Below are 25711 nucleotides of genomic sequence, written 5' to 3' on the forward strand. Positions count from 1 at the left end.
TTCCCATGGGAAGTGTCTTATATTGTCAAGGCATGCAACCAGTTTACTATTGAATCCATTTCACATGTCTTTTTTTTCTCTCCCTCTTTCACATTCGTACTCGCGAAGGGAGATGTTTAATTGTCATACTTTAAAACGATCGTTTCTCATATTAATATTATAGGGGTCTAACGGGACTATTATTTTTTTACATTTTATTTTCTACTGTGGGCCAAAGAAACAACTACCTGCCTATTCTCACCAGCGCCATTCTTTCCCGGCACAGAGTGGTCATCGATTCTGCAGATTGTGCTGTCGTCACAAACATCGACAGAGCAGCTGCTTCTCTTCCGCTCATCTTTGTTGACGTTCCTGCCCATGTCATGCTGATTTACAGCCGGGTCCCTGCTGCCTAACTGCAGACAGTCCGCCGTCAATCAACATGACAACAGTAGGCATATCCTGTTGATGAAGGAGCCCAGAAGTGAAAGAGCTGCTCTGTCGATGTGAAGCAGCAGAGTCGCCTACCGGAGTGGTAAGTGACCGCTTTGAGCCCGTACTAGGTAGAACAGGCAGGTAGTTAGTAACAGTTCTTAGCACCATAGTAAAAAATAAATTAGTCCCGGAGAACCCCTTTAAGATGGGTCAGCTAAATTGTCTGTTTTTATGAGCAGAATTTATGCCACATAAGACATACACAGACGCCCTTACACATTAGGCCAAAAATGCTGATATTGATGGTTTTACCCAACTATAAAGTGTATGGGTGCCCACCAAATGTTTCTAGACATGTGATGTTGGGAGAGACATACATCTAGTATGCTTGATTTTAGAATTTGAGACTGCTGCTGCTTTTTTTTTTGTTCTTAAAGAGATAAGCCACCAACAGGTACCAGGTCTGGTAGCATTTCTCTGTTATCGCTCCTGTGCATGGGGGCTTCTACTTGATGGCTACCGGCTGAATGATTATTTTGCCTATAGCTATCTAAATTTTATGGGGGCTTTATGACTTACAATAAATGTATTATAGTTTGACCAGTTAGACTAGCATCTATACACACACATACACCCTAGTACCTTAGTACAACTGGTCTCTTAATCCCCATACGTTTTGTTAACCTTTTGAAGTAACCTTGAATAAGAGAGTACCTTGTATATGAAAACCTCAACTAAAGTTCTTCAACAAGCCATACTAGGCATATCTTTGTAATTCCTTGGCCTGAAAAATACTAACCTTTGTTCGACAATGTTTAAACCCTTGTGGAGAAGATTTCTCGCTTTCTTGTGCCAGATGTTCACTTGATGCTTTTTTGCTGCTTTCTTTCTGCAGGCAAAACCTGCTCTTTTTGGCAGTAAAGAAGCTGCTTACATAAAGAAGGTTTTGCTGTATTTTTATTGATTTTCTTTCTGCGTTTTTGGTGAAAAAAAACTAACTTTATTAAACATGTACTCTAAAGAGTTGGCATATAATCTGCATTAAAAAAACATAGCAAAAACTCAACAAAAAAGTACCAAAAACACAGCAAAGCCTACTTGATGTAAGGAGCTTATTTACTGCCAATACAGCAGAGATATTGACAGAGTATTGACCTTTACTGAGATAACTTTGAGTGGGTAATATTAGTTTTTTGCTTGCAGCGTGTACATACTCTGCCTGGGTGACCTGCCCGAGCATAACCAAGCAGCAACATCCTAGAGAGAAATGCCCCCACAATAGTGTTGGTTTCTCAGTTTGCGATATGTAAAGATATAGAGCTTGATGGTAAGCTAGGACTCTACTCTCATCTCTTCACAATGACCTTTATGAAACCTCATTAGATAACTTTAATACAAAAGAATATGGTCAGGGTGTGATACTTGTGGCTATGTCCATGTTGTTTCCTTTAAAACTAATCTGTCCGCAGGTTTTTGCTATGTAATCGGAAGAAAGCATGCCGTAAGGGTTAACACACAGAATTCAATGATGTTTCTTTATCAAGGTGTGTGATGTTGATTACTTACAATGTGTCTTTTAGCACAAATAAGCTGCAAATAAGTGGCACAGGCACTGGTCGCATTAGCCCCTTTCTGTGATAAGCATTCTACTATCTATAGACATTATCCATAGAGAGCCCGGTGTTGGCGAGGGCAGTTTTCTCAGCTCTGCTGCAGAGCAAAATCTAAAATCTTTCATTGTGTCAAAACCGCTGCAGCTAGTAATCTAAGTGATACGTTGTTGGATTCAGGGTCTCTCTGGCTACATTATGCTATTCTCAGATCATGTAGTAAAAACCTGATGACACATTCCCTTCAAACAGTAGGAAATGGGGTTGAAAAAAACAAACCCTTTCACTATAGTTAAAATTGCAAGATTTCGATATTATTCTTTTCCATTATTTTTAAACCCCTTCATGACAATGACGTACATTTGTTATATGCTGTGTCCCTTGCTTCTTTTCTGTGAATGCTGGCTGGGAGCCGCAATTTATTTGTCATATACTGTGTCCCTTGCTTCTTTCCCAACACATGATGGCTGATTTAACCAACCATCATATGCCTCTAACAGGTGCAAGTGGATCGAGGAAAGCGGGATTTAACTCGCACAGGTGGGGATCGTGGCATTCTGTGCTCCCATTGGCGTGCTTGTGATGTCATCACGGGGCGTTGAAAGGTTGTCATATCAGTTGGGGGTCTGTTCTGATGTTTTTCCTGTGAATGCTGGCCGTGAGCTGTAATTTATTGGTGAACTGCGCTGCTCTGTATGGCACAAGTGATTGAACATTTGCAGCTTCAAGTCCCCCTAAGGGGACTAGTAAATTACACTACAAAGTGAGGAAAAAAAGTTTTTAAATTTATATAAGAAAAAAACTCAAGTTCAAATCACCTCCTTTTGCACCATTAAAAGCAAAACAATTAAAAGAAAAATACACAGATTTTGGTATTGCTGAGTTCAGAAATGTTTGATCTATAAAAATATTAGATAAATTAATCTGATCGGTCAACAGCATTACGAGAAAAAAAAAAGAAAACTCCAGAATTGTGCTTTTTGCCATCATAAGATTTCAATAAAATGCTAATAGGAGGCAAGCAAAATATCGTATCTACCCTAAAATTGTATCCGTAACCACAATAGCTCAAGACGCAAAAAATAAGCCATCGCACAGCCCCAGATTCCAAAAAATAAAATAGCGATAAAAACAAACCTTTTTTTATCTTATAAATTTCATTTTATTTTTCACCACTTAAGTAAGAAAATACCTGTACTTGTTTGGAATCTATGTAGTTGTACTAAGCTGGAAAATCAAACTGCCAGGTCAGTTTTATCATTCAATGAACACTGTAATTTCAAATCCCCTCCCTATGGGTCCGTGAAAAAATCGGACATAATTCAGATGCTGTCTGTTTTTCATTGACTGATAATAAGGAGAAGGTGGAGAAACTGATGACGATCGCTGATGACTATCCATTTAAAGAAAACCCTGCCATCTCAATGAGGCTTTACATAGCGCCTTATAGAAGGCTGTTTTCTGCAGGGGCAGTAGTGTGTATCATGGGTTATTTTCTATCTGTAATTATTGTAATCATTTTATACTGTTCACCCTACAGCTGTTACTCTTGTGAAATAGTAATAAGACAAGGACTTTAGCCAAGAAAATAGGCATTCTTAATCATGATAGTTTCTCTACGAGTTTGCAGTGCCACTATGAAGGGCACAGTTAAGTAGAGGGAAATAATTAGAATTTTATGTATCTATTTTATCATAGTTAGTATCATAATCCAAGCAATGCTGGTGTCAAGGAAAATGAAATTTTTGCACAAAGCTTCTTTTTAATTTCCAATGTCTAATGTAAATTTGTGCTACTTGTAGCTTTCATTGAGTGTAATAATCTGTCACCAGCTGTTGCGTTTTACTAAAGCTTTACAGATATGTTGAGTCGGAGCCATTGTTTTCTCACTTGCCTTTTTTTCATAAATCGCTAATTATGCAATAGACTAACCTATAGAGTACGTCTGAAATGGTGCCATCTGTAAGATATCACCATTAAGAGTGGGTTTTGCCAGCACCTACTGTACTGCGGCCTTTGTGTGCATCCCGTACCCGTAGAATTGGCTGACCCGGTTATAGGAATAAATGCTGTGACTTCAGATGAAACACAGAGCTGTCACTGGCCCAGTAAGCATCTTGTAAATGCGCCTATGTCATAAAGTCCACTATACACATTGGATAGCGCTCAGCTCAACGATAATTTGATTGACTGTGATCTCTCCCTACTCCTACATACACGTGCTTTACCATTGTGTATTTAAAAATAAAGTGTTGACTTATTCTTTCAATTATGTCTATTGGGGCTTCTCATCTCTCCCTCATTGACAGATGTTGGAGAGAGTAAAGCTACCTGTACACATTAGGCACACATTACCTCAAACTGCAGTCTAATCTGTATGGAGGTCTCCAAACTCCACCCTTAAGGTCCAGTCACACTAAGCAACTTACCAGCGATCCCAACAACGATAGGGATCGCTGGTAAGTTGCTAGGAGGTTGCTGGTGAGATGTCACACTGCGACGCTCCAGCGATCCCACCAGCAACCTGACCTGGCAGGGATCGGCTGGAGCGTCGCTACACGAGTTGCTGGTGAGCTCACCAGCAACCAGTGACCAGCCCCCAGCGCCGCGTGGAAGATGCTGCGCTTGGTAACTAAGGTAAATATCGGGTAACCAACCCGATATTTACCTTGGTTACCAGCGCACGGAGCTACACGTGCAGAGAGCAGGGAGCAGCGCACACTGAGCGCTGGCTCCCTGCTCTCCTAGTTACAGCACACATTGGGTTAATTACCCGATGTGTGCTGCAGCTAAATGTGCACAGAGCAGGGAGCAGAGCACAATGCTTAGCGCTGGCTCCCTGCTCTCCTAGCTACAGCATGTCCTGCAGCGACATGTGCACAGAGCAGGAGCCGGCACTGACAGTGAGAGCGGCGGAGGCTGGTAACAAAGGTAAATATCGGGTAACCAAGGACAGGGCTTCTTGGTTACCCGATGTTTACTGTGGTTACCAGCCTCCGCAGAAGCCGGCTCCTGCTGCCTGCACATTTAGTTGTTGCTGTCTCGCTGTCACACACAGCGATCTGTGCTTCACAGCGGGACAGCAACAACTAAAAAATGGCCCAGGACATTCAGCAACAACCAACGACCTCACAGCAGGGGCCAGGTTGTTGCTGGATGTCACACACCGCAACATCGCTAGCAACGTCACAAAAGTTGTTCGTTAGCAGCGATGTTGCTAGCGATGTTGCTTAGTGTGACGGAGCCTTTACAGATGTCCGCAAATACAAGGATTTGATTTTGGACTGTCAATCCGTTTGCTCTGTGTGATAAGCCTCTGCCAGAGGAGTCTGGCAGTGGCTCTCTCATGGCGAACATTGAAGAGTTCGCTTGTTAGAGTAGAGGGGGCTTTACACGCAACAACATCGCTAACGAGATGTCGTTGGGGATCACGGAATTCGTGACACACATCTGGCCTCGTTAGCGACGTCGTTGCGTGTCAAACGAACGAATGACCGCTAACTATTAAAATTACTCACCTAATCGTTCGTTGACATGTCGTTCTAATCCCAAATATCGTTGCTGGTGCAGGACGCAGTCGTCGTTCCTGAGGCAGCACACACCGCTACGTGTGGCACCCCAGGTACGAGGAACAACACCGTACCTGCGTCCTCCGGCAACTAGGTGGGAGTCACTTTATGTTGGCTGCTTTCCGCCCCTCCGCTTCTATTGGACGGCTGCCATGTGACGTCGCTGTGACGCTGCACGAACCGCCCCCTTAGAAAGGAGGCAGTTCGCCTGCCACAGCGACGTCGCTAGGCAGGTAAGTATATTGTGACGGGTCCTAGCGATGTTGTGCGCCATGGGCAGTGATTTGCCTGTGACGCACAACCGACGAGGGCGGGTGCTCTCACCAGCGTCATCGCTAGCGTTGTCGCTGCGTGTAAAGCAGCCTTTAGTCAAGAAAATCGCTGCCAGCCAAATCATCGGCCGAACCATCGTTTGGCTGACCGCTATGTATTGCGTATGGGGTCTCTAACATCAGGCAGATGAATTTCAAAGTAGCCCAATGCTGTTATTCTAGAAAAACTGTTGCTACAGATGTCTGGCTATCCTCTTCTTTCTATGCAGAATACAAGAGGACAATCAAATTTGTATGGACTGCTTAAAGGTGCCCATAAAGCTTACATAGCGGGTTGTCCTGACGTCCCCAATCGCATTTGTTTGTAATGGGAAAAGTAACATGCTGCCAGACACCTTTGCCCCCTGGGAGAACAAAAGCGGCAGTTTTTTTAATTGAGAGTCGGGCAAATTGGCAGTTCAGTCCAGTAATGCTTCCTATTACTCAAACCTAATAGTCTTTCTTTAGAGCTCTGTATTTTTCTCCCTCCTCCCATTGACTCCAAGGCTGTATCTGGGGAGCCTGCCTTTCTGACCTGATTTGTGGTGAGGTGTGCCCGTAATGCCGTTTATAGCACCAAGGTTGCATGGAGTTTTCAGAATTATTATTTTTGTTTTATGGATGTGAGATAATAAGTAGCTGGAAACTCAAAAAGCCAAGTTCTCCTCCTTAGTTCTGCTTGGATATAATGCACTTTTTAGTGAAAGGAAAGATCTACAGACCTGCATTAGTTTGCTCGGACAATCAAGATGTTGTGTTGTCTGCAGTCGTAGTAAGCCTCTGTATGTTGTGCATGCCCTCTTTTATAGTAAAGAGATGGCACATTCCTTTTCTAAATACATGGCTCCGGTTATGTCCTTCTGCCATGTCTTTGACTCGTCAAGCCACTTGCTTTAGTGCATGTCTTTTATCTCGTAGGGAGACTTTGGATGAGGCATCTATTTTTTTATTGTAACATTCATGGCTATTTGTAATGTGTTTAATTTATATTTCATTTGTTTTTTTTACTGTTACATTTTGTTTTAAAGGCACCAGAGGCTGTTCTGTTACCTGTTTGTATAATTACATGAAAACGTAACCGCAGCCGGTTTCGGACAGAGGTATAAAAGCTTCTCCAGTCCCTGAGCTGCTTGACACAATTGCTCCATTTAGCGAGCAGATGTTGCATTTGCTGTGCTTGAACAGGAGAGAGCACACTGGAGTTTGCCAGAAGCGATTCTCGCCTAAGGCCATTTTGTCCAGAAGACTGAGAGTGTTATTGATATCATCAAATGTCTCGGGTTCATTTCAGAACCCTCTGTAGACTATCAAATGCAACTACAGATGCGCAGATGTGTTTCTTAACAGATTAGTGTTTTCAAGTCCACAACTTTTACCGGTGTCAGAAACCCAACACACCTTGAAATCTGCTGTTAGTGACTCATTTTTGGTTTGCTTCTTGAGGTGACTATTCGAGCTTATTGGTGACCCACTAAAATAATTGTCATGTTATTTACTGCGGCTATAACACACTTATCTCTTCAGTGTTATCAACTTGTGCTTTTAATAATAAAATAGCCAAAAGTAGGCATGGTGGATAATAAAAAAAAGGTTAGTATTATGCAAGTATGTAGTAAAGAACTATAAAATTGCACCCATAAACTTTTATTTGGGACTTCTGTACCTCATAATGCCTCAAATAGATGAGCGTTCTACTCCAGGCATGGGAAAATGCAACATACATGACATGAGGTCATTCGTTTAACGCAACATGAACGAAGCATGGCTTAAGGCCCCGTCACACTAAGCAACATCGCTAGCAACATCGCTGCTAACGAACAACTTTTGTGACGTTGCTAGCGATGTTGCTGTGTGTGACATCCAGCAACAAACCTGGCCCCTGCTGTGAGGTCGCTGGTTGTTGCTGAATGTCCTGGGCCATTTTTTAGTTGTTGCTGTCCTGCTGTGTAGCACAGATCGCTGTGTGTGACAGCGAGACAGCAACAACTAAATGTGCAGGCAGCAGGAGCCGGCTTCTGCGGAGGCTGGTAACCAATGTAAACATCGGGTAACCAAGAAGCCCTGTCCTTGGTTACCCGATATTTACCTTCGATACCAGCCTCCGCCGCTCTCACTGCCTGTGCTGCCGGCTCCTGCTCTGTGCACATGTAGCTAGCTGCAGGACACATCGGGTTAATTAACCTGATGTGTGCTGTAAGTAGGAGAGCAGGGAGCCAGCGCTAAGCATTGTGCGCTGCTCCCTGCTCTGTGCACATTTAGCTGCAGCATACATCGGGTAATTAACCCGATGTGTTCTGTAACTAGGAGAGCAGGGAGCCAGCGCTCAGTGTGCGCTGCTCCCTGCTCTCTGCACGTGTAGCTCCGTGCGGTGGTAACCAAGGTAAATATCGGGTTGGTTACCCGATATTTACCTTAGTTACCAAGCGCAGCATCTTCCACACGGCGCTGGGGGCTGGTCACTGGTTGCTGGTGAGCTCACCAGCAACTCGTGTAGCCACGCTCCAGCGATCCCTGCCAGGTCAGGTTGCTGGTGGGATCGCTGGAGCGTCGCAGTGTGACAGCTCACCAGCAACCTCCTAGCAACTTACCAGCGATCCCTATCGTTGTTGGGATCGCTGGTAAGTTGCTTAGTGTGACGGTACCTTTAATGAGAATCTGCCACCAGTTTGTTGCCACTTACAAGTCTATGAGTGAGAGAGAAACATAAGACTGCACTCGGATGTTATCCAAGTGCAGTATGATATACGCACAGGCTGATAATGGAGAAGGGGAAATTAACCCCACCCTCTTCTCCGCAGCTGTCATCCGATCGCAGGATCAGGTCACAGTCACATGACACTTTTCTCACACTGGCAGCTGAGCGGGAGCCGAGGGTCCTTAGCATATCGCATCTGATGCTCTTGCATCGGATACCATACGCCAGTGTGACCCCCGACCTACGATGTAGATGAGCATAGTGCCTGTGAATGGTTGCAGTCAGCCGTGCCCCCACACTGAGTGTCAGCTGACTGCTTCTAATCACCGGCACCGCAGGGCGGAGAAAGCACTGCATATTCAATAAAAGTGCTCCGGAAGTGCACGATCTGGAAGCAGTTTGCCACCATGACAGATCTTCGGTAAGTAGCTTGCACGCTCTCCTATCTCTCCATTCCTTCTACCAATACTTTTAATCTCCGGTTTCTGATTCCCTTCTATTAAGACCAGATTCTAAATCAGAACCAGATTTAAAGAAAAAAATAAAAAATAACAGGAGCCCGCTGGTTTTTTTTTTTTTTTTTTTTGCGAGTCCGCCCATCTCTATTCATAAAATCAATAAAGCACATGAAAATAAGCAACTTTTTAATTTATCTTTTCAGAGAAGTCGGCTTCTTTGTCTGCCATGACTGATCTTTCACTTTATAAACTCTATTCAGTTAAAGGGATCTGTCAGCAGGTTTTTGCTTTGTAAGCTTAAGCCATCATACTGTAGGGGTTAAAAAAAAACCCAAATCAACTGTTCTTCTCTAATCAGGCTCCATGCTGTTGTTTACTTAAACTAAAGGCTTTACCACTTGATGATTATCATTGCTAGGTCTAGCTGGTATGTGCACAGCAATCCGGCACTCCCCCTTCTCTGAATGACTCCTCATTGCCAATGTACGATCTTTGAGAGCCTGGATTCAGCTATATAACTAAAGCTAAAAATTCAGATTCTGTCAGAATGGCTGCAGCCACTAATATAAGTGATACACTGTTAGATTCAGAATCTAACTTGCCATCATCATGCTGCTGTCAGATGAGGTAGCAAAAGCCTGCTGACAGATACGATTTAAGACAAAGTTTTACAGTATGGAGATAGTGTAACTGTCCTTTCTGGAACGTTTGCAGCAGAATATGTGTTAGTTTTTTCCTACACACATCTCCCCTTTCTATAGAACTTTTATTTGCACCAACTGCCATCTCTTATTTCAGTAATGGGAAAGCCTAAATATAGGTTTTATACATGATTTGTGAATGAAAGGTCATCCAGGAAGAAAAAGAAGCCGATTTCTCTAACGGCATGTGCCCATGATCAGGAGATGCTGCGTTCTGGATGCAGCATACGTTCTCTTGCAGAGACACTACTGTTCTCTGCGGTAGAATGCGCTGAATGTGCTCACGATCAGGATTCTGGGTGAAGCCTATTTTCGCTGTGTTGTCCCACTGAGAACACTTTGTCTCCGCAGGAATCAATTGACATGCTATGGCTTGGAAAGCCACGTGTCAGTTTACGCTGCGTAGAAAAGTAGCACAGTGGGCATGGGATTTCTATAACTCCCTTCCACTGTGCCTGCATTGTACAGCACAGTCTTTTGGCTGCAGCGAAAACCTGCTGCATCCAAAACACTTGTAATGCTAATCATTTGCACGTATCCTAATATGAAAAAAACTACAAAGTTGCTTAATCTTATGTACAATTGACTTGTGGCATAAAGATTAAAACAATGATTACTCTTTAAGTTCTTTGAGGAAACCAGTATTCCATACAAAATTGGCCCTATCTTGGCCAACCGGTCTGCAAATTCTAAAATCATCACTGAACGCTAAATAGAGAATTATAACCGAGAAGGAATTCCTCTTTATGGATACATTTTCTTTATCCAAAAATAAACTGCTTTGTAAAAAGTCCTTACGACAGAGTTTATGCAAATCTTAGCTTCATATCTGCACGATGTTCCATTTTTTCCTTTCCATCCCCGAAGCAGAAAAAAAATGAAATCGATATATCTTAACTAGTCAGTTACATGATTAACACCATTTATGCCCGGTTGACCCCATTCACTATAATCCGGTCCATCAGTCTGTCCTATTTTTTCCATCATTTTATTTTTTTACAAAATCTATTTGACTTTTGAGTTTATGCCAATTAATGTAGGTTTTCCATGCAATAACTATTGACTTCAATGACAATAAAGTAAATAATAATAATAATAATTATTCACTTATATAGTGCTATTAATTCCACAGCGCTTTACATACATTGGCAACACTGTCCCCATTGGGGCTCACAATCTAAATTCCCTACCAGTATGTTTTTGGATTGTGGGAGGAAACCGGAGAACCTGGAGGAAACCCACGCAAACACGGGGAGAACATACAAACTCCTGTAGATGTTGTCCTTAGTGGGACTAGAACCCAGGACTTCAGCGCTGCAAGACTGCAGTGCTAACGACTGAGCCAGTAATTTCTTATAATTTCCATATTTCTGCGTCTGCAAAAGAACCTATGGGAGATTCCATCTACGAAGTACAAGCCAAAATAGTTAAGCAGAAAACTGTACTGTAAAATGCCAGTACTGATCATGGGTAGTCAGTGGCCGTTTCTATCCGTCGTGTCAGGCATGTGGTACTTCTGCAGAATTTAATGCAGATGTGAGCAAAGCCTTAAAAAAAGGGGGGACAGTCGGGATGATCAAAATGGGACTGATGCATCAGTTTGATTTTTATATAAAGGAATTGAACTTGTTGACCTATCCACCATAATCTATATTATTATTGAAAATAATATGAAAGTAAGCCCCCTTATTGGCTCATGACCGACTCACGCTTGCTTGAATATAGAAAGAAAAAAAGGTTAGGCATGGTGGTCTTTAATATCTTAGCTTATACATGTATGATTACTGGCAAGGAAAGGGTAAAATGTAGCTGAAATCCAGGAGTGCTAATGATTGCATTGAGCACAGTGTCATGATTGTTTGTTTCCTTTTGTATGAGTTTTTGTTATCTTGTCCTAGAACACCTATTCAAGACAGAGAATGACAAAAATTGCATTTAGAAACCTTGACAAAGACAATTTTCATCCCCTATTTCGCCTGAAGACACAGGTTATCCAGCAGCAGCACTGTCTAACTGATTCACCAGATTCACAAACACTTGTCTAGAAAAAGGAAAACAAGAATTAGGTTCTTCGAGGGCAAAGTATTGTTGGGTCACAAGGGGAAAATAGAACTAGGTTTTCTGTGTTTAGGTTTTCAACTAGATGCTGTTTTATTGGCAGTAAATGCATTTTAGTATTGTTACATGAAAGGTATCTGTCAACAGGTTTTTGCTATGTAATCTGAGAGTAGTTTGATGTAAGGATAGAGATCCTGATTCCAGTAATCTATCACTTATTGGGCTGACAGTTCTCTGAATACTGAGCCTTGTATACCCCTGCCCACAACACTGATTTATCGACCACACCTGGTTTTGGTTTACAAATACTAAGGGACAAAACTCCCCTAATACTCGTGTGCACGTAGCCTTCTAGTTAGTAAGCCCAGATGTCACGCATGAGTCGTTACGTCGTGATACCATCACACTGAACCTTCTCATCAAAAAAATCAGCTGGGGATACGGGCAGGCCAGACGAGGTTCGTTGGGTCTGATGTGTCAGTCGTGGACTACCCATGTGGTCTCTTTATTAGGATCTGCAAATCAGTCTAAGGCCTCTGTCACACGCCCGTGAAAATCACGCACGTGTTTCACGGACGTGTCAGAGGTGTGTTTTTCCCCTCCGTGAGCCATTTTTATGGCACTACGTGTGTTCTCCTTGTGTTATCCGTGATAACACACGGAGAATGAGAACTTTCAACTCACCTGTCACTGGCGTCGCTGTCCGTGGTGCTGAACTTCGGTCTCCGGTCCTGCCGACTCCCCGCTGCTGCCGGCCGCAGTGAAGTGAATATGCAATGAGCATAATGAGCGGCGGTTGGCAGCAAGTGACAGCAGCGGCAGACAGGAGGACTGGAGAAGGTGAGTAAAGTTTTTTTTGTTATTTTTTTTTTTCTCTGACATGTGAGTTTTCTCCGGCGCATGTCACACGGGACCGCATCCACACTACATCCGTGTGGTACGGGTGCGGGCCTTGTGACACTCGTGATGCTGGAGAAAAACTGACATGTCAGCATGAGAAACACACGGACACACGTAAGTTCGGAACGGACACGCGTTCCGTTCCAAAATACTTACGTGTCCCCAAACCATTGGGAATACATAGGTCTATGTGTGTACGTGTCTCCGGTATGTGAGAAAACTGTCAAACATGTACCTAAGGCCTGTGTCACACTTGCAAGTGCCTCGCGGTGCATCACCTGGCACGGACTTACACTCTCCTCACAGGAGCAAGTCGGTTGCATGTATCTCTATGCAGCTGAGACATTCCTGTGAGGGAGGAGAGTGTGAGTCCGTGATGGGTGATGCAACGCGAGACTCGAACGATATACACACGAGGCAATCGCAAGTGTGACATCAGCCTAATTGTTGGCCTATTCTATGAATAAGCCCCTAATCACCTTGTCCTGTAAAAAAATAAAAATAAAAAAAAAAAAAAATAAAAATCAATGTTTTTGGAAAATAATACACTTTTTACATTTACACTTTACAGTATTTAGGAACACTCAGCATTTATAAATTAATGTTTTGAAATTAAAAAGATACCTTTTAAAAGTGTATTTTTGGGGCTGCGAAAGTGTAAAGTTTGTCTATGGCATTCTACATATAAAATAATGCAGTTCTTATTCATGTAAAGGATGAAACATTCAAGGACTTTGAGGATCTCCTTCCTTCTCCCGTACAGCCATACATCATCACCTTTAGATACTTTCTCTGCCTCGTGTGTCTAAGTTCAGTACAAAAGAACCTTTCAGCAGATGTTTTCGATGTTTTTCTGGTGTATACTTTTACAGAGGTCGTTTAATTCCGGTGGGTTGCCAACTTGCTTTGTCAGATTCTGGCAGTGTTACCAGAACTCTGTTCTCTACGTAGCTATAAAATCTTGTGCAGAGTTTTGTAAGAATTCTGCCGCTTACAGTACACTTTACACATGTTCAGCATCATTTTCCGTGATAGATTTGTCCTCTAGGCAGGATGGAAATTCTCTATTCTAGAGAAAGTGAAGTTTTTGACATTGATATTTGTTCAACTTTCTTTTCAGGCTCCTACATGATTGTGGACTCCTCCAAACATGACCCTGGAGAGAAGGCCCGTCTTCAGCTTCCTAACATGAAGGAAAACGACACTCACTGCATTGATTTTAACTACCTTCTCTTCACCCAAAAACGAGATAATCCAGGGACGTTGAACATTTTTGTGCGGGTGAACAAAGGACCTCTCGCTAATCCTATCTGGAATGTAACTGGCGCAACGGGAAAAGACTGGCTGAGGGCTGAGTTGGCGGTTAGCACCTTTTGGCCAAATGAATACCAGGTAAAGCCGTGCTAATCTGATCATAACACTATTGGGAATAAAACCCATTATTTCTAATGCCACGATTATCTTTCCATTCTCGGATTAAACCAGCTTTGTAAAGGGATTGTTCTTCTTTTAATGATCCTGCAAAATAACAGATTTGTTCTTCCTTGTTTCTGGGTGAATGTGAAATTTTAGAAACAAACGATGATTTGGTATAGGCTGTAAAATAATTCTGCGAAGAAACAGCTTTGTGTGCTTAATCCGTGCTAAGAGCATGGGGCCTTAATCTAAAGGGATGTATTACGTGTAGGGGGTGATAATTTTCAAGTAAAGGGCTAATAGTCCTTGACATTTCGCATAGCTATACTTTCCAGAAAAATATATACATGGAAAAAAAAGCTTTAAACTCACTAGACAGCTGTAATGTGTATCATCAAGATGAAACAAGAAGCATTTTATGGCATTTTTCACTTTTTCTTGTCTTTGGACGGGGATAGTGCTGCTCAGAAACGCTGCAGATGTCACTATCTGGTTCATTTTAAGATATGAAACTCTTGCATACTGCATATCATATACTGGCCTGACTCATCAGTTGCGGTTTATTGAAGTCCCTTGTCTTTCTTTTTTTTTGTTGTCTAGTGGAATTTGCCGATATTTTTGTTCTTGAACCATATTCTTGAAAATGACACATGGAATTGATGAATTTGGAACAAAATCCAAAATGCCTTTTTCATTATTATTATTAATAATAATAATAATAATAATAATTAATAATATATTATTTATTATTATTATACAGTTTTTGCTACACTTTTCAGCTGAATTCGCAACTCCTTTAAAAAGTCACATGTATAGCAATTGTCAATCAAGGTTATTTTATTTTATTTTCTTTGGTGTTGTGTCTACACAAATTTGTACAGTAGATTTGAAAAATGGGTGGAAAAATTGTATATACTTGTGTATATACATAATGAGACTAAATAAGAAACGTGTTTGCAAGTTAGTGTCCATGATAGAAGAAGAAGAGTAGTAGTTGTGTATTTTTCACATTAGTGCCTAGTAGTTGAGTATTTTCCACATTAGTGCCGGGTAATAGTGTATTTTCTACATTAGTGCCCGGAAGTAGTTTATTTTCCACATTAGTGCCCAGCAGTAGTGTATGGTCCACATTAGTGCCCAATAGAAGTGTATGTTGCATGTTCGTGCCCAATAGAAGTGTATGTTCTCCATTAGTGCCCAGTAGAACTGTATGTTCCACGTTAGTGCCCAGTAGAACTGTATGTTCCACGTTAGTGCCCAGTAGAACTGTATGTTCCACGTTAGTGCCCAGTAGAACTGTATGTTCCACGTTAGTGCCCAGTAGAACTGTATGTTCCACGTTAGTGCCCAGTAGAACTGTATGTTCCACGTTGGTGCCCAGTAGAACTGTATGTTCCACGTTAGTGCCCTTTGATGACACCTAATAACCTGCTATTTTATGAAGTTTAGGCTTTTGCAACCTGAAGGATTTGTCATTGCATCTTTCTTTCCTTTTAGAAGTATTCAAAGCTGCATATTTTCATACAAACTCACTAGTCTTGGTGTTTTCAGATATTGGGGTCATATGTACACTTAGAAGACGATTTTAAGAAAACAGCGCAGGTTTCTCAGTGTGTGTGAAATGTGTGACAGACAGGTTTTTGATTGCTTATATGTCTGCAAGGAAGAGGCAAAATACAATAAAAGAAATGATGCTGCTATGCAGCCACCATTACTTCATGTGTCCAGTTGAACTTGAAAAATTTGGTGAGGGTCTTCTTTATATTAGATGGCAGTATATGCAAACAAACAAAACAAAACAAACTTTACGTGTTAAAGGGGTTGTCCACTACTTGGACAACCCCATTTGCAATCATCATATTTGTCCCAGTTAAAGCAAAACTCCAGGGTTTTTGCATTTTTTTCTTTTTAAGCTTTGTAGTGGTACGGTTAACTGAATGTCCCTGCCACAGGCATCTTCACCTTTTACTGACGTCTCTCCAATCCGGTGGCGCCATCTTGTGACTGCAACTTCTGACTTAACCGGAAGTTAGAAGTTACGTCACAAGCTCTCAATACAAAGCTTTGAGCGCCAGACGAGGCTCTTATAGACTTGTATTGAAGAGTGATTTCCAGCTTGCCCCATGAAACACTGGAAGAGCAGACAGGTCACAAACTGCAGAAGACTGATGAGAAATGGCGCTGATAACAGATGAAGATGCCGGATGGTTAGTATACAGTGGGCGAAATAAGTATTGAACATGTCAGCAGTTTTCTAAGTAAATATAGGAGCTATTGAAATGAAAATCTCACCGGATGTCTGTAATAATCCATCCATTCCACTTAGGTAAAGATATTCACCATAGATAACCATAAATTGTTTTGCAATAATGAGAATTGACATATGGAAGAATTATGGACCACGTGTTTAAAAGAAAACTAAGTGATGCACTCAATCTACGAGGCCTGTATGCATGCTCACCATGCATGACTCCATTACTGAACAACATTTACAGAAACAGATAAAATACTGGGAGAATATAGTTGGATAAGATGAAACCAAACTTGAACTCTTTAAATGCCGTAATACACAGCATCTTTGGAGGCCAAAAGGCTCTGCATATTACCCCAAGAACACCATACCAACAATGAATTTTGGAGGTGGGAATATCATGGCAATAGATTGTTTATCAGCACTTGCAAATTTCATATCATTGAAGGAAGGATGAATAGACAAATGTACTGACTGAGACATTTTGATTAAACCTCTGCTGCCATCTACCAGGATGCCAAAGATGAAGCGAGGGTGGACATTTCAGCAAGATAATGATTCCAAACACACAGCAAAGGAAACTCTGAATTGGTTTCAGTAAGATAATAAAGATGGTAGAATTTCAGCCAAGCACCTGACCTGAATCCAATAGAATATTTATGGAAAGAACTAAAGCTCCAAGTTTATAAAAGGAGCCCCTGAAACCTTCAAGATTTGAAGTGTTTGAGAGAAAGAATGGGCCAAAACCACACTTGAGCAATGCAAGCAACTAATTTATTTCTACAAGAGGCATCTTCAAACAGTCATCACCAGCAAAGTCTTTTAAATGAAGTATTACATTTCAGTAAGCACGTTCAATACTGTTTTCTTTGTGTTGTTTCTCATTATTACACATCACTAAATTTATGAACATCTATGGTTTGATTTCTTTGCCTATGTGGAGTGGATAGTTGTTACTAACGTCTGGTGAGAATTTTATGTCAATAGCACCTTTAAAAATATATTTAGTTAGAAAATTGGTAACTTATTCAATACTTATTTCACCCCCTGTAAGACTTGGGGCAGAGGACTTAGATTAGAAGCACCACTGCAGTGGTCAACTGCTATAGGCTATAGTACTGCTTTAAAATAACAGTTTTACTTGTCTCCGGTGACGGCACTTTTCCAGTGGTGTCTGAATTCACTCTCCAGGGACTCATGTGACAATCGCGTGACCCTGCGCCCGATCAGTGCTGGCTTCACTTTTCCCACCTTCCATCATATCCAACATCAAGAGGAAGCGAGCGGCCAGCTGCAGCTCTGACTTCTTAATATTCGAAGCATCCAAATTTTGGGAGAGTGAAGCCAGCTTCTATGTGGCACAGGGCTCTCGTGATCTTAGGCTATGTGCCCACGTATGCGTATTGCACTGCAGCGTAACTGCATGCGTCCTGCATCCCCTGCACAATCTATGAAGATTGTGCATAATCCATGCCCAAGTTGCTGTTTAGAACGCAGCGATTTGCATGCTGCCAAATCGCTGCGTTCTAAAAAGCAACATGTCACTTCTTTCGTGCGCTTTGCATGCTGTCTCCATTCTGTCTATAGGGAGAGGCAGCATCCAGAGCGCATGAAATCGGCAGTCACCAAAGTTTCAGAACGGAGCTTTTCAGCTGCGCTCTGAAGCGGACATGCAGTGACTTTACGCTGCGGTGGAGAGCGCGCACACACACGTTGGCACATCCCCTAATGTCACGTGAGCCCTGGGAGATCGAATGTCGTCACCACTGGAACGGCACCAGCATCGGAGGTAAGTATAATAAGCGTTGCCTTAACAGGGGCAAACATGTTTATTGAGAAGGGGCTGTTCGAGTAGTGGACAAAGCATTTACATTTCCTAATGCTACAGAACAAATTCACTGACAGCGTGTTTACTTTACAGATTATTTACCGCTCAGGCCGGATGAGACTAATTTGTCCGGTATATGACTGCTGAGCCCAGTGATGTCTGCGGTGATATACTGTGTGTGCACATATTGCTAGATTGTGTCCAGTGATTGCTGTGGTGAATACATGCATTTTGTATTCTTAAGTATGGCATGTCCTCTCTAAATCCAGTGATTGCTGCAGTGATGATATGCTGTATGTGCACACATACGTACGGTTTGTGGCATGTGATTGCTAAGGACAAGGTTTACTGGGTACTGGGGTGATATACTACCATACACATGTTGTTGACTTTTGTGGCATGTGACTGCTGAGGCCACTGATTGCTGTAAAGATTATAATCTTCATATGCACATGTCGGTATCTTGTTTGTCACAAGATCACTGAGGCCAGTGATGGCTGCAGGGATATGCTGTATATGTGCCATGTGACTGTAAGGGCCCAGGGACAGAGGACCTCAAATGTTCTATATGTCACAGTTGCAGTTCTGGCACGAGGTTGCAAGGGCCGTGTTCCCTGGGTGGTCTACCAGGCCCTGATGTTCCCTGCTATCCACCCCCACACAGTATCCACAGCTGATGGACAGTCCACAGACACGGTCTTGGGGATAACAATTGCTTTAATACAGCGGGAACAAAGGAAAACAACACGGAATATACTGTATGTTTCAGTCTTTTGTGGGTAGGCCACGGCAAATACAGCTTGGAGTTGAATGCTGAAGTGCAATTAGGGTTCTGCAGCTTTTAAGAGCACGATTTGTTTCAGATTTAATTCTGGTATGCTTTTAGCAGGTTCAGAGTCTCTTGAGTTTAGAGGGTAGATATGATACAGTAATAAGATTGTACAGACCTGGAGTCCTGGGGTTAATTTCACTGCTAGTTAAGACACATGCAGTACTTGTAAGCAAATGTAGAAAGTTGCCCAGCGTGCTACGGGGAGCGGACGGCTGGTGCGTGGACAATGGCATGCAAGCCACTAATATTGCAGTGGGGTGGGAGACCCTCAAACTTCCCCAATCTGCGTGCAGTAGGGTCTGGTATATACTCAGTATGCCCTACTGTCTGAAGAGATGTATATCTTTCCAGTGAGGATTCAGGATAGGAAGCCTTCAGTATATTGGCTGTAAAAATCAGTAAATGGTGAAATTCTAGGCCTCGGGCCTAGCAGGAGTCTTGTGGTGAAGAGAAACTCCACATAATGTCTTCCCTCAGAGGAGACTCAGCCAGAACCCGCTCATTCCAGTTCTTTCCAGACAGAGGCTGGAGAATAGCTCCACCTATTGAGCCATGTGACCAAGAACTGGCCAATAGGAAAACACCCAATGTACACTTCAGATTCTTACAGTTTTCACCAGTAGATGGTGCTAGAACACAGCAAATGAAAAATGCTTTACTTATAACATACAACATAATATTACATATAAGTAAATGTACTTAAAGAAACAGACAAAATCTGGACCGGGCCACTACATGACCACTGAGTCCAGTGATGGCTGCAGGGATAATCTGTATATGTGCAATGTGACCACTGAGTCCAGTAATGGCTACACTGATGTGCTGTATGTGTGTCACAAGACCACTGAGTCCAGTGATGGCTGCAGGGATATGCTGTATATGTGCAATGTGACCACTGAGTCCAGTAATGGCTACACTGATGTGCTGTATGTGTGTCACAAGACCACTGAGGCCAGTGACAGCTGCAGGAATGTGCTGTATGTCACAAGACCACTGAGGCCAGTGACAGCTGCAGGAATATGCTTATGTGGGTCACGTGACCTCTGAGGCTAGTGACTGCTGCAGGGATATGCTGTATGTGGGTTATGTGATCACTCAGGCTTTTTTTTCTGCAGTAATGTTCTATTATGATATTTATTGCTAGGATTAATTTTTTGTGTATATTATAATCTGAGATTATCCCATATTTATAGCTACATTTATCTTGAACTGCAAAGTTTTTGGTTTTTTTTGTTTTTTTTTTATCTTTTTTTTTTTTTCTTGCTCTTTCCTTTTCATGAATTGACATAAAACGACTTGAAATATTTTTTTTTTCCCAGCTGTACAAAGCTGACATGTGACATTTCACTTGTAAAGGGAGGAAATGCTTCCTACTGGGTTTGATTTTGTTGGAAAAGTAAATTTAGGGTAACTTCTGTTTGTCTGCCATAAGTGATTGTGTAATTCATTGCTGCGTTGGGTAGGCATAGTGTTGAAGTCATACACAGCACAGCAGGATCATCCTAGTGTTTCCAGCAGGGTTATCCCGACATGGCCTCATACAAGGCTTTCCATTTCCACTATTTGCCTTTTGTGAGCTTGGAAAGAATGGTGATGCCTCATACAGAGAGCAGCATGGTAATATTAGACCTGTACGGGGCAAGCATTAAAGAATGGTTCATAGGTTTGCATTACTGTTCCTATATTGTGGTGTGTGTTGAGATTCTTTTTTTGTCAAAAATTGTAGTCTACACATAATTTCCATTTTTTCCTTTTAAAAGTTGATGCACAGTCAACTACTTGTAATGCTCGCTCTACTTTAAATGAGTTGTCTGGGCAAAATAAATCTAAGTCCAGGTGACAGTATATAGTAAAAGAAGCAACAAACTTTTATTTATACTCGCCTGCAACACCCACCTGGATCTATCACAGAGACCGGAAGTGGTGATGCCACCAGCTGCTGGACCGGTAACTTTCAGTAGTGTGCAATCATAACACTTCCAACGAGAGGCTGCTCAATAAGCATGACCACTGCAGCCAATGACAAGACCTAGATCAAGATCTAGTGACTGGAACGACGACATCATAGCTTCTGTTGTCTGTATTGGATCCATGTGGGTTTTCATAGGTGAGATTATTTACTACGTATTAGTGGTTTGCACTAACAATCCACTTATGATGAATGGTATGAAGCAGTAACATGGCATCCATGGAGTTCTCTTTAGCCTTAAAGGGTGGTTCACTACTCTGCAATAGTAGCCACATCCCTGTAAAACTGATAGGGAAGAATTTTTCTAAATACCTTGTTCAGCCAATTTTGCCTCTGAGCAGCGCTATTGCGGACCGCTCTTGCTGTGAAGTAACCTCCCCCCCCAGGCTCTCTGACTTCTGAGATCCTGTGATGTCACATCAACTTCCAGTTGACCTGATATCACCGAGCCCGGCCCCAGTCTCCCTGAGTGACTGGACTGTGGGCAGCGTTTCATCATTGCTCATCACAGCCCAGCATGTTGCGCACTCTCACCGATGCAGCGCGCCACAAGCAGGAGAGATGCTGGGCTGTGACGAGCAGCGAAACACTGCCCACAGCTCAGTCACTCAGGAAGCCTGGGACCGGCCTTGGTGATGTCTGGTCAACAGGAAGTTGACGTGACACAACTAGATCTCAGAGGTCACAGAGCCCGGGGAGGTCACTTCATGGGGATGAATGGACCTCAATAGTGCCGCTGAGAGGCAGAATTGGCTGAAGAAGGTATTAAAAAAATAAAAAGCCTTCCTTATCAGGTTTACAGACATGTGGCCAATATTGCAGAGTAGTGAACCACCTCTTTTTAATATGCTTCTACACTATAGGACTACATATACAACTGGAGAGAAAGATGTGACATTCCCTATTTTGATTTATTTATTATTTAGTATCATAAAGCAGCAAAAACACCGCCACTGTCGTTTCATGAACACCACTCGCTCGTGCCATGCATGCCTTAGATGCTGCTGTAAAGGGGGACTCCGGTTCCCACACTTACTCGTCCACTCACCTATGACAATAGACTGAGAATGAGTGCAATAAGTGCCCCCCAATCAGTTCCCCTATCCACATCACAATTTTCGTTGCCACCATTCGACGTTTTAATAGGCCAGCAGGATGCCTGCACTGGGTCACACACGCAACTCTGCTTTTCCGAGCACTTGATGGGTACTCTTCTTGCACTATGCCATACGTCGGGTTACACAAACAAGCTATTCTTACCGTTCTCAGGGTTTGTGGATAAGTTTGTTCCTTGCTGCTCTAAACATATTAAATTTCAGACATAATATTCAAAGATTATAGTGCTTTAAAAAGGTTACAAAAGATGGATTAATAAAAGACATGCACACACGCAAAACAGTATAAAGTAAATGGGTACAGTACAGCTAGCCAAGTCTTACGAACTGGATCATTGAGAACTTCTAGTGGAGGAGAACGCTGCAGGAAATGTAGACTAGGGTATGACAATAATATTCACTAGCGGAAATGTCATAAAGGGTCCAACCAAACCCATCACTCCATCAGTGAATGCCAAAGGAGGAGGACTGATTAGATTCAATTTCTCACGCAGTTTGAGGTCATATATATGCAGCCTGCTATACTTTCCCCCTGTAACCTTCAAAGAAACAATATGGCCATCATCTTACCAAAAACGTTTGAAGCATTCTATACCACCCAAGTACCGTATATGATATATCCATAATTCAGGGAGGTATTTAGGTCCTGTGGGTTTCCAGCTACCAAAACTTTTTTGCATTTTTCTTTAATCGCAGAAACGTTTATGCTCCTGATCGTGGATATATCCATGGATTCTGTAAGACTAGAATTATAATGCAAAATATTGTTTTATCTTGTCCCGTCTATATACAGACGCAACGGCCTCATTGATTAGCACTTCTTTGGTGATGCGAATGTACACAGAGTTTGCCCTTCTAACACCTGGCAGCTACCTGTTAATTCCTCAGTATACACCCTCAATGTGTGCTGTACATCAGATAACCTGCTGTAATTACCTGTTCTCAGTGAAGGAAGCAGGCAGCGATCCACGGACCCCAGCCTTTGATCTGCAGAACTAATTCTCCATTTATGAAATGTGGCTTTTGATTTTTCAAAAGAAAAAAAAAATCCTTTTTATTTATTTATTATAGACACCTAAAATAATAACTGCTCTATTAATGGCCACATTCCTACAGATCACTTGACCATATTACGTTAGTGGACAGATTTTAAATGATACACAATTTTATTATTTCCTACACTTCCGATCCCAGTAATAAATGTGTCAAGCCCATGGCTCCCTTCCAAACAAAGTGCTCAGTATGAATAGCATGGGCACATTTTAGTACCAGCAGAAGCTCTAATGAATTCCTTAAGTAGTTTGGAAAACAATTGTTAAGTACAGTCTTCCTTGCATTAAAAGCAATGCCAGGAGCTGCTGCTTTCTGGCATATTGTTATTTGCTTCCATGATGGGCACAGAAGGGGATGAGATTGCCAATGTGCTTTTGGCTGGAAGTCCAAACATTAAAAATCACACAGGAAGAATTAGGTGTTGGCAAGTGACTCTCCCTCTTTGTTTCCTGCTGTCAGATGGCCATTTTCTTCTCTGCTTCTAGTGTATTAGGAGTAACCAAATATGAGACACATTCAGTAGTTTAATATTAATTGCTAAGATGAACATTTGTGTGCCCCATTTTACTGTTTCTTTGCCATCTTGACATACAAGTATAAGTAAGGCTAGATTCACAATTACACCGTAACGAGTTGTCCTGAGGATGGCGAGCAAGAATGTAGTGATATTTATTTTATTTTTTCTTTTTAGTTAAATTGATCGCTACTCAACACATCCTATTATAGATATTGGAGTTGGGAGCACCAAATGACTGTTCAAACCAAGCACAGGCGCTTGGAGCACCTTTTGGTGTGGCCCACTATTTCCAGGCATCATACCATTTATCTCCTCATTCCTTTAAAGCCAGAGCTGTGAGTCAAGGAAGGTGGAGATAGATGGGGAAATAAAAGTGCTTCTCAATAAATTAGAATATCATTAAAGAGTTAATTTATTTTTGTTATTCAATACAAATAGTGAAAGACATAATTATATAGCGTCATTACAACCAGAGTGATCTATTTCAAGTGTTTATTTCTGGTAATGTTGATTATTATGGTTTACAGCCAATGAAAGCCAAAGTCATTATCTCAGAAAATTTTAATAATTACCACAAAACACCTGCAAAGGCTTTTTAAGTGTCTAAAATGGTCCCTTAGTCTGGTACAGTAGGCTACATCATAATGGGGAAGACTGCTGACTTGACAGATGTCTAGAAGGCAGTCATTGACACACTCCACAAGGAGGGTAAGCTACAAAAGGTCATTGCTAAAGAAGCTGGCTGTTCACAGAGTGCTGTATCCAAGCATATTAATGGAAAGTTGAGTGGAAGGAAAACGTGTGGTAGAAAAAGGTGCCCAAGCAACTGGGATAACAACAGCCTTGAAAGGATTGTTAACAAAAGGCCATTCAAAAGTTTGGGCGAGATTTTCTGATATATTCTGTTTTGTTACATGCCTGGTAAGTGTTGGAGTGTAAATTGAACTGTCCCATTCACCTCCATAAATGGAACACAGTGTTCTGAATTGATCGGATAAAGGTGCATTATCTACACATGGACATGTCTGCCTAATTCTGATATTTCCCAGATCGAGTACCTAACTAGATGACTGAGAATCTTTATTGCAGTTATGTCAGGACGTGTCTGCAGACCATTTTTTAAGCTTTTACATGGTCTTGTTTTCATATAAAAATGTTATGAAATATAATTCTTAGTTTATTCACCACTATAAAAATAAAGTAAACACATTGTTTGGCAGTTCACCAAAAGTGCTGAACACAAAATGATCCAGAATTGTGTTAGTTTGTGAACACTTCACAGCTAGTAAAAAAATAACTTTTCTTAAAAAAAAAAAAATTTGGGGATCACGATTTGCCCTTTAGTATAGCTAATAAACAGAATCCATCCATTTTTAACAGATCTGAAAACATTGGCATGGTTGTTAGAATGTGCCCTTATTGGATAAAAATGGGGATATGTTCATTCGATAAACTCCAATTGCACAACAATTGATACACAAATGTTTGACTGACTACATTTGCTAATGTTTCTACACTTCTCTAGGAAATTAAATTGTATCTCAGTCAGCAAATGTGCATGCTTCTTGATGCACAGGAGCAAAATTGGTGCTAATAACTGTCGTCTTGGCAGTTATTGCCAACACACTTGTGAAATTGTGCATATAGTGGCCAGCCGGCTGTGATAAGGGAATACTCAAATGCTCATTACTCGATTCAAGCTGTTCAGATGCTCGAACTAGCTCGACGCTAGTAATGAGCAATAAGTCGATGATTGGCTTGTTTGGGTCTCCGTTCACATATAGCCAGCCATAAACAGAGCATCTCCGGAAGGAGGAAGGGTGGAGTTTTTGGGGTTTTTTTTTTTGGCTATGTCTGAGAACATTGTTTTATTCCCCAGGAGAGCCGTTCAGAGACTCTCTGGCATCTGCACACATCATGCATTGAAGTGAGCCTGTGCGTTGTGGTTGTTGTTTCACGGATGAAGTATCTAAGCACCTGCGATACTCGGCTGAGCTCCTCGAGTACCAAGTAC

General features: G+C 41.9%; 1 protein-coding gene across 18 annotated transcripts in view; it reads left to right on the plus strand.

Moving 5' to 3' along the window:
• PTPRK (protein tyrosine phosphatase receptor type K) overlaps positions 1 to 25711 on the plus strand; it is a 450255-nt gene that overhangs the window by 119872 nt on the left and 304672 nt on the right. For all 18 annotated transcript variants that reach the window (XM_075339909.1, XM_075339911.1, XM_075339913.1 and 15 more), the window contains exon 3: positions 13837 to 14108. In XM_075339909.1, coding sequence (XP_075196024.1) covers positions 13837 to 14108 — 272 coding nt within the window. The remainder of the gene's footprint in view (positions 1 to 13836; positions 14109 to 25711) is intronic.

This window comes from Anomaloglossus baeobatrachus, chromosome 3 (assembly GCF_048569485.1).
Source record: "Anomaloglossus baeobatrachus isolate aAnoBae1 chromosome 3, aAnoBae1.hap1, whole genome shotgun sequence".
Lineage (NCBI taxonomy): Eukaryota > Metazoa > Chordata > Amphibia > Anura > Aromobatidae > Anomaloglossus > Anomaloglossus baeobatrachus.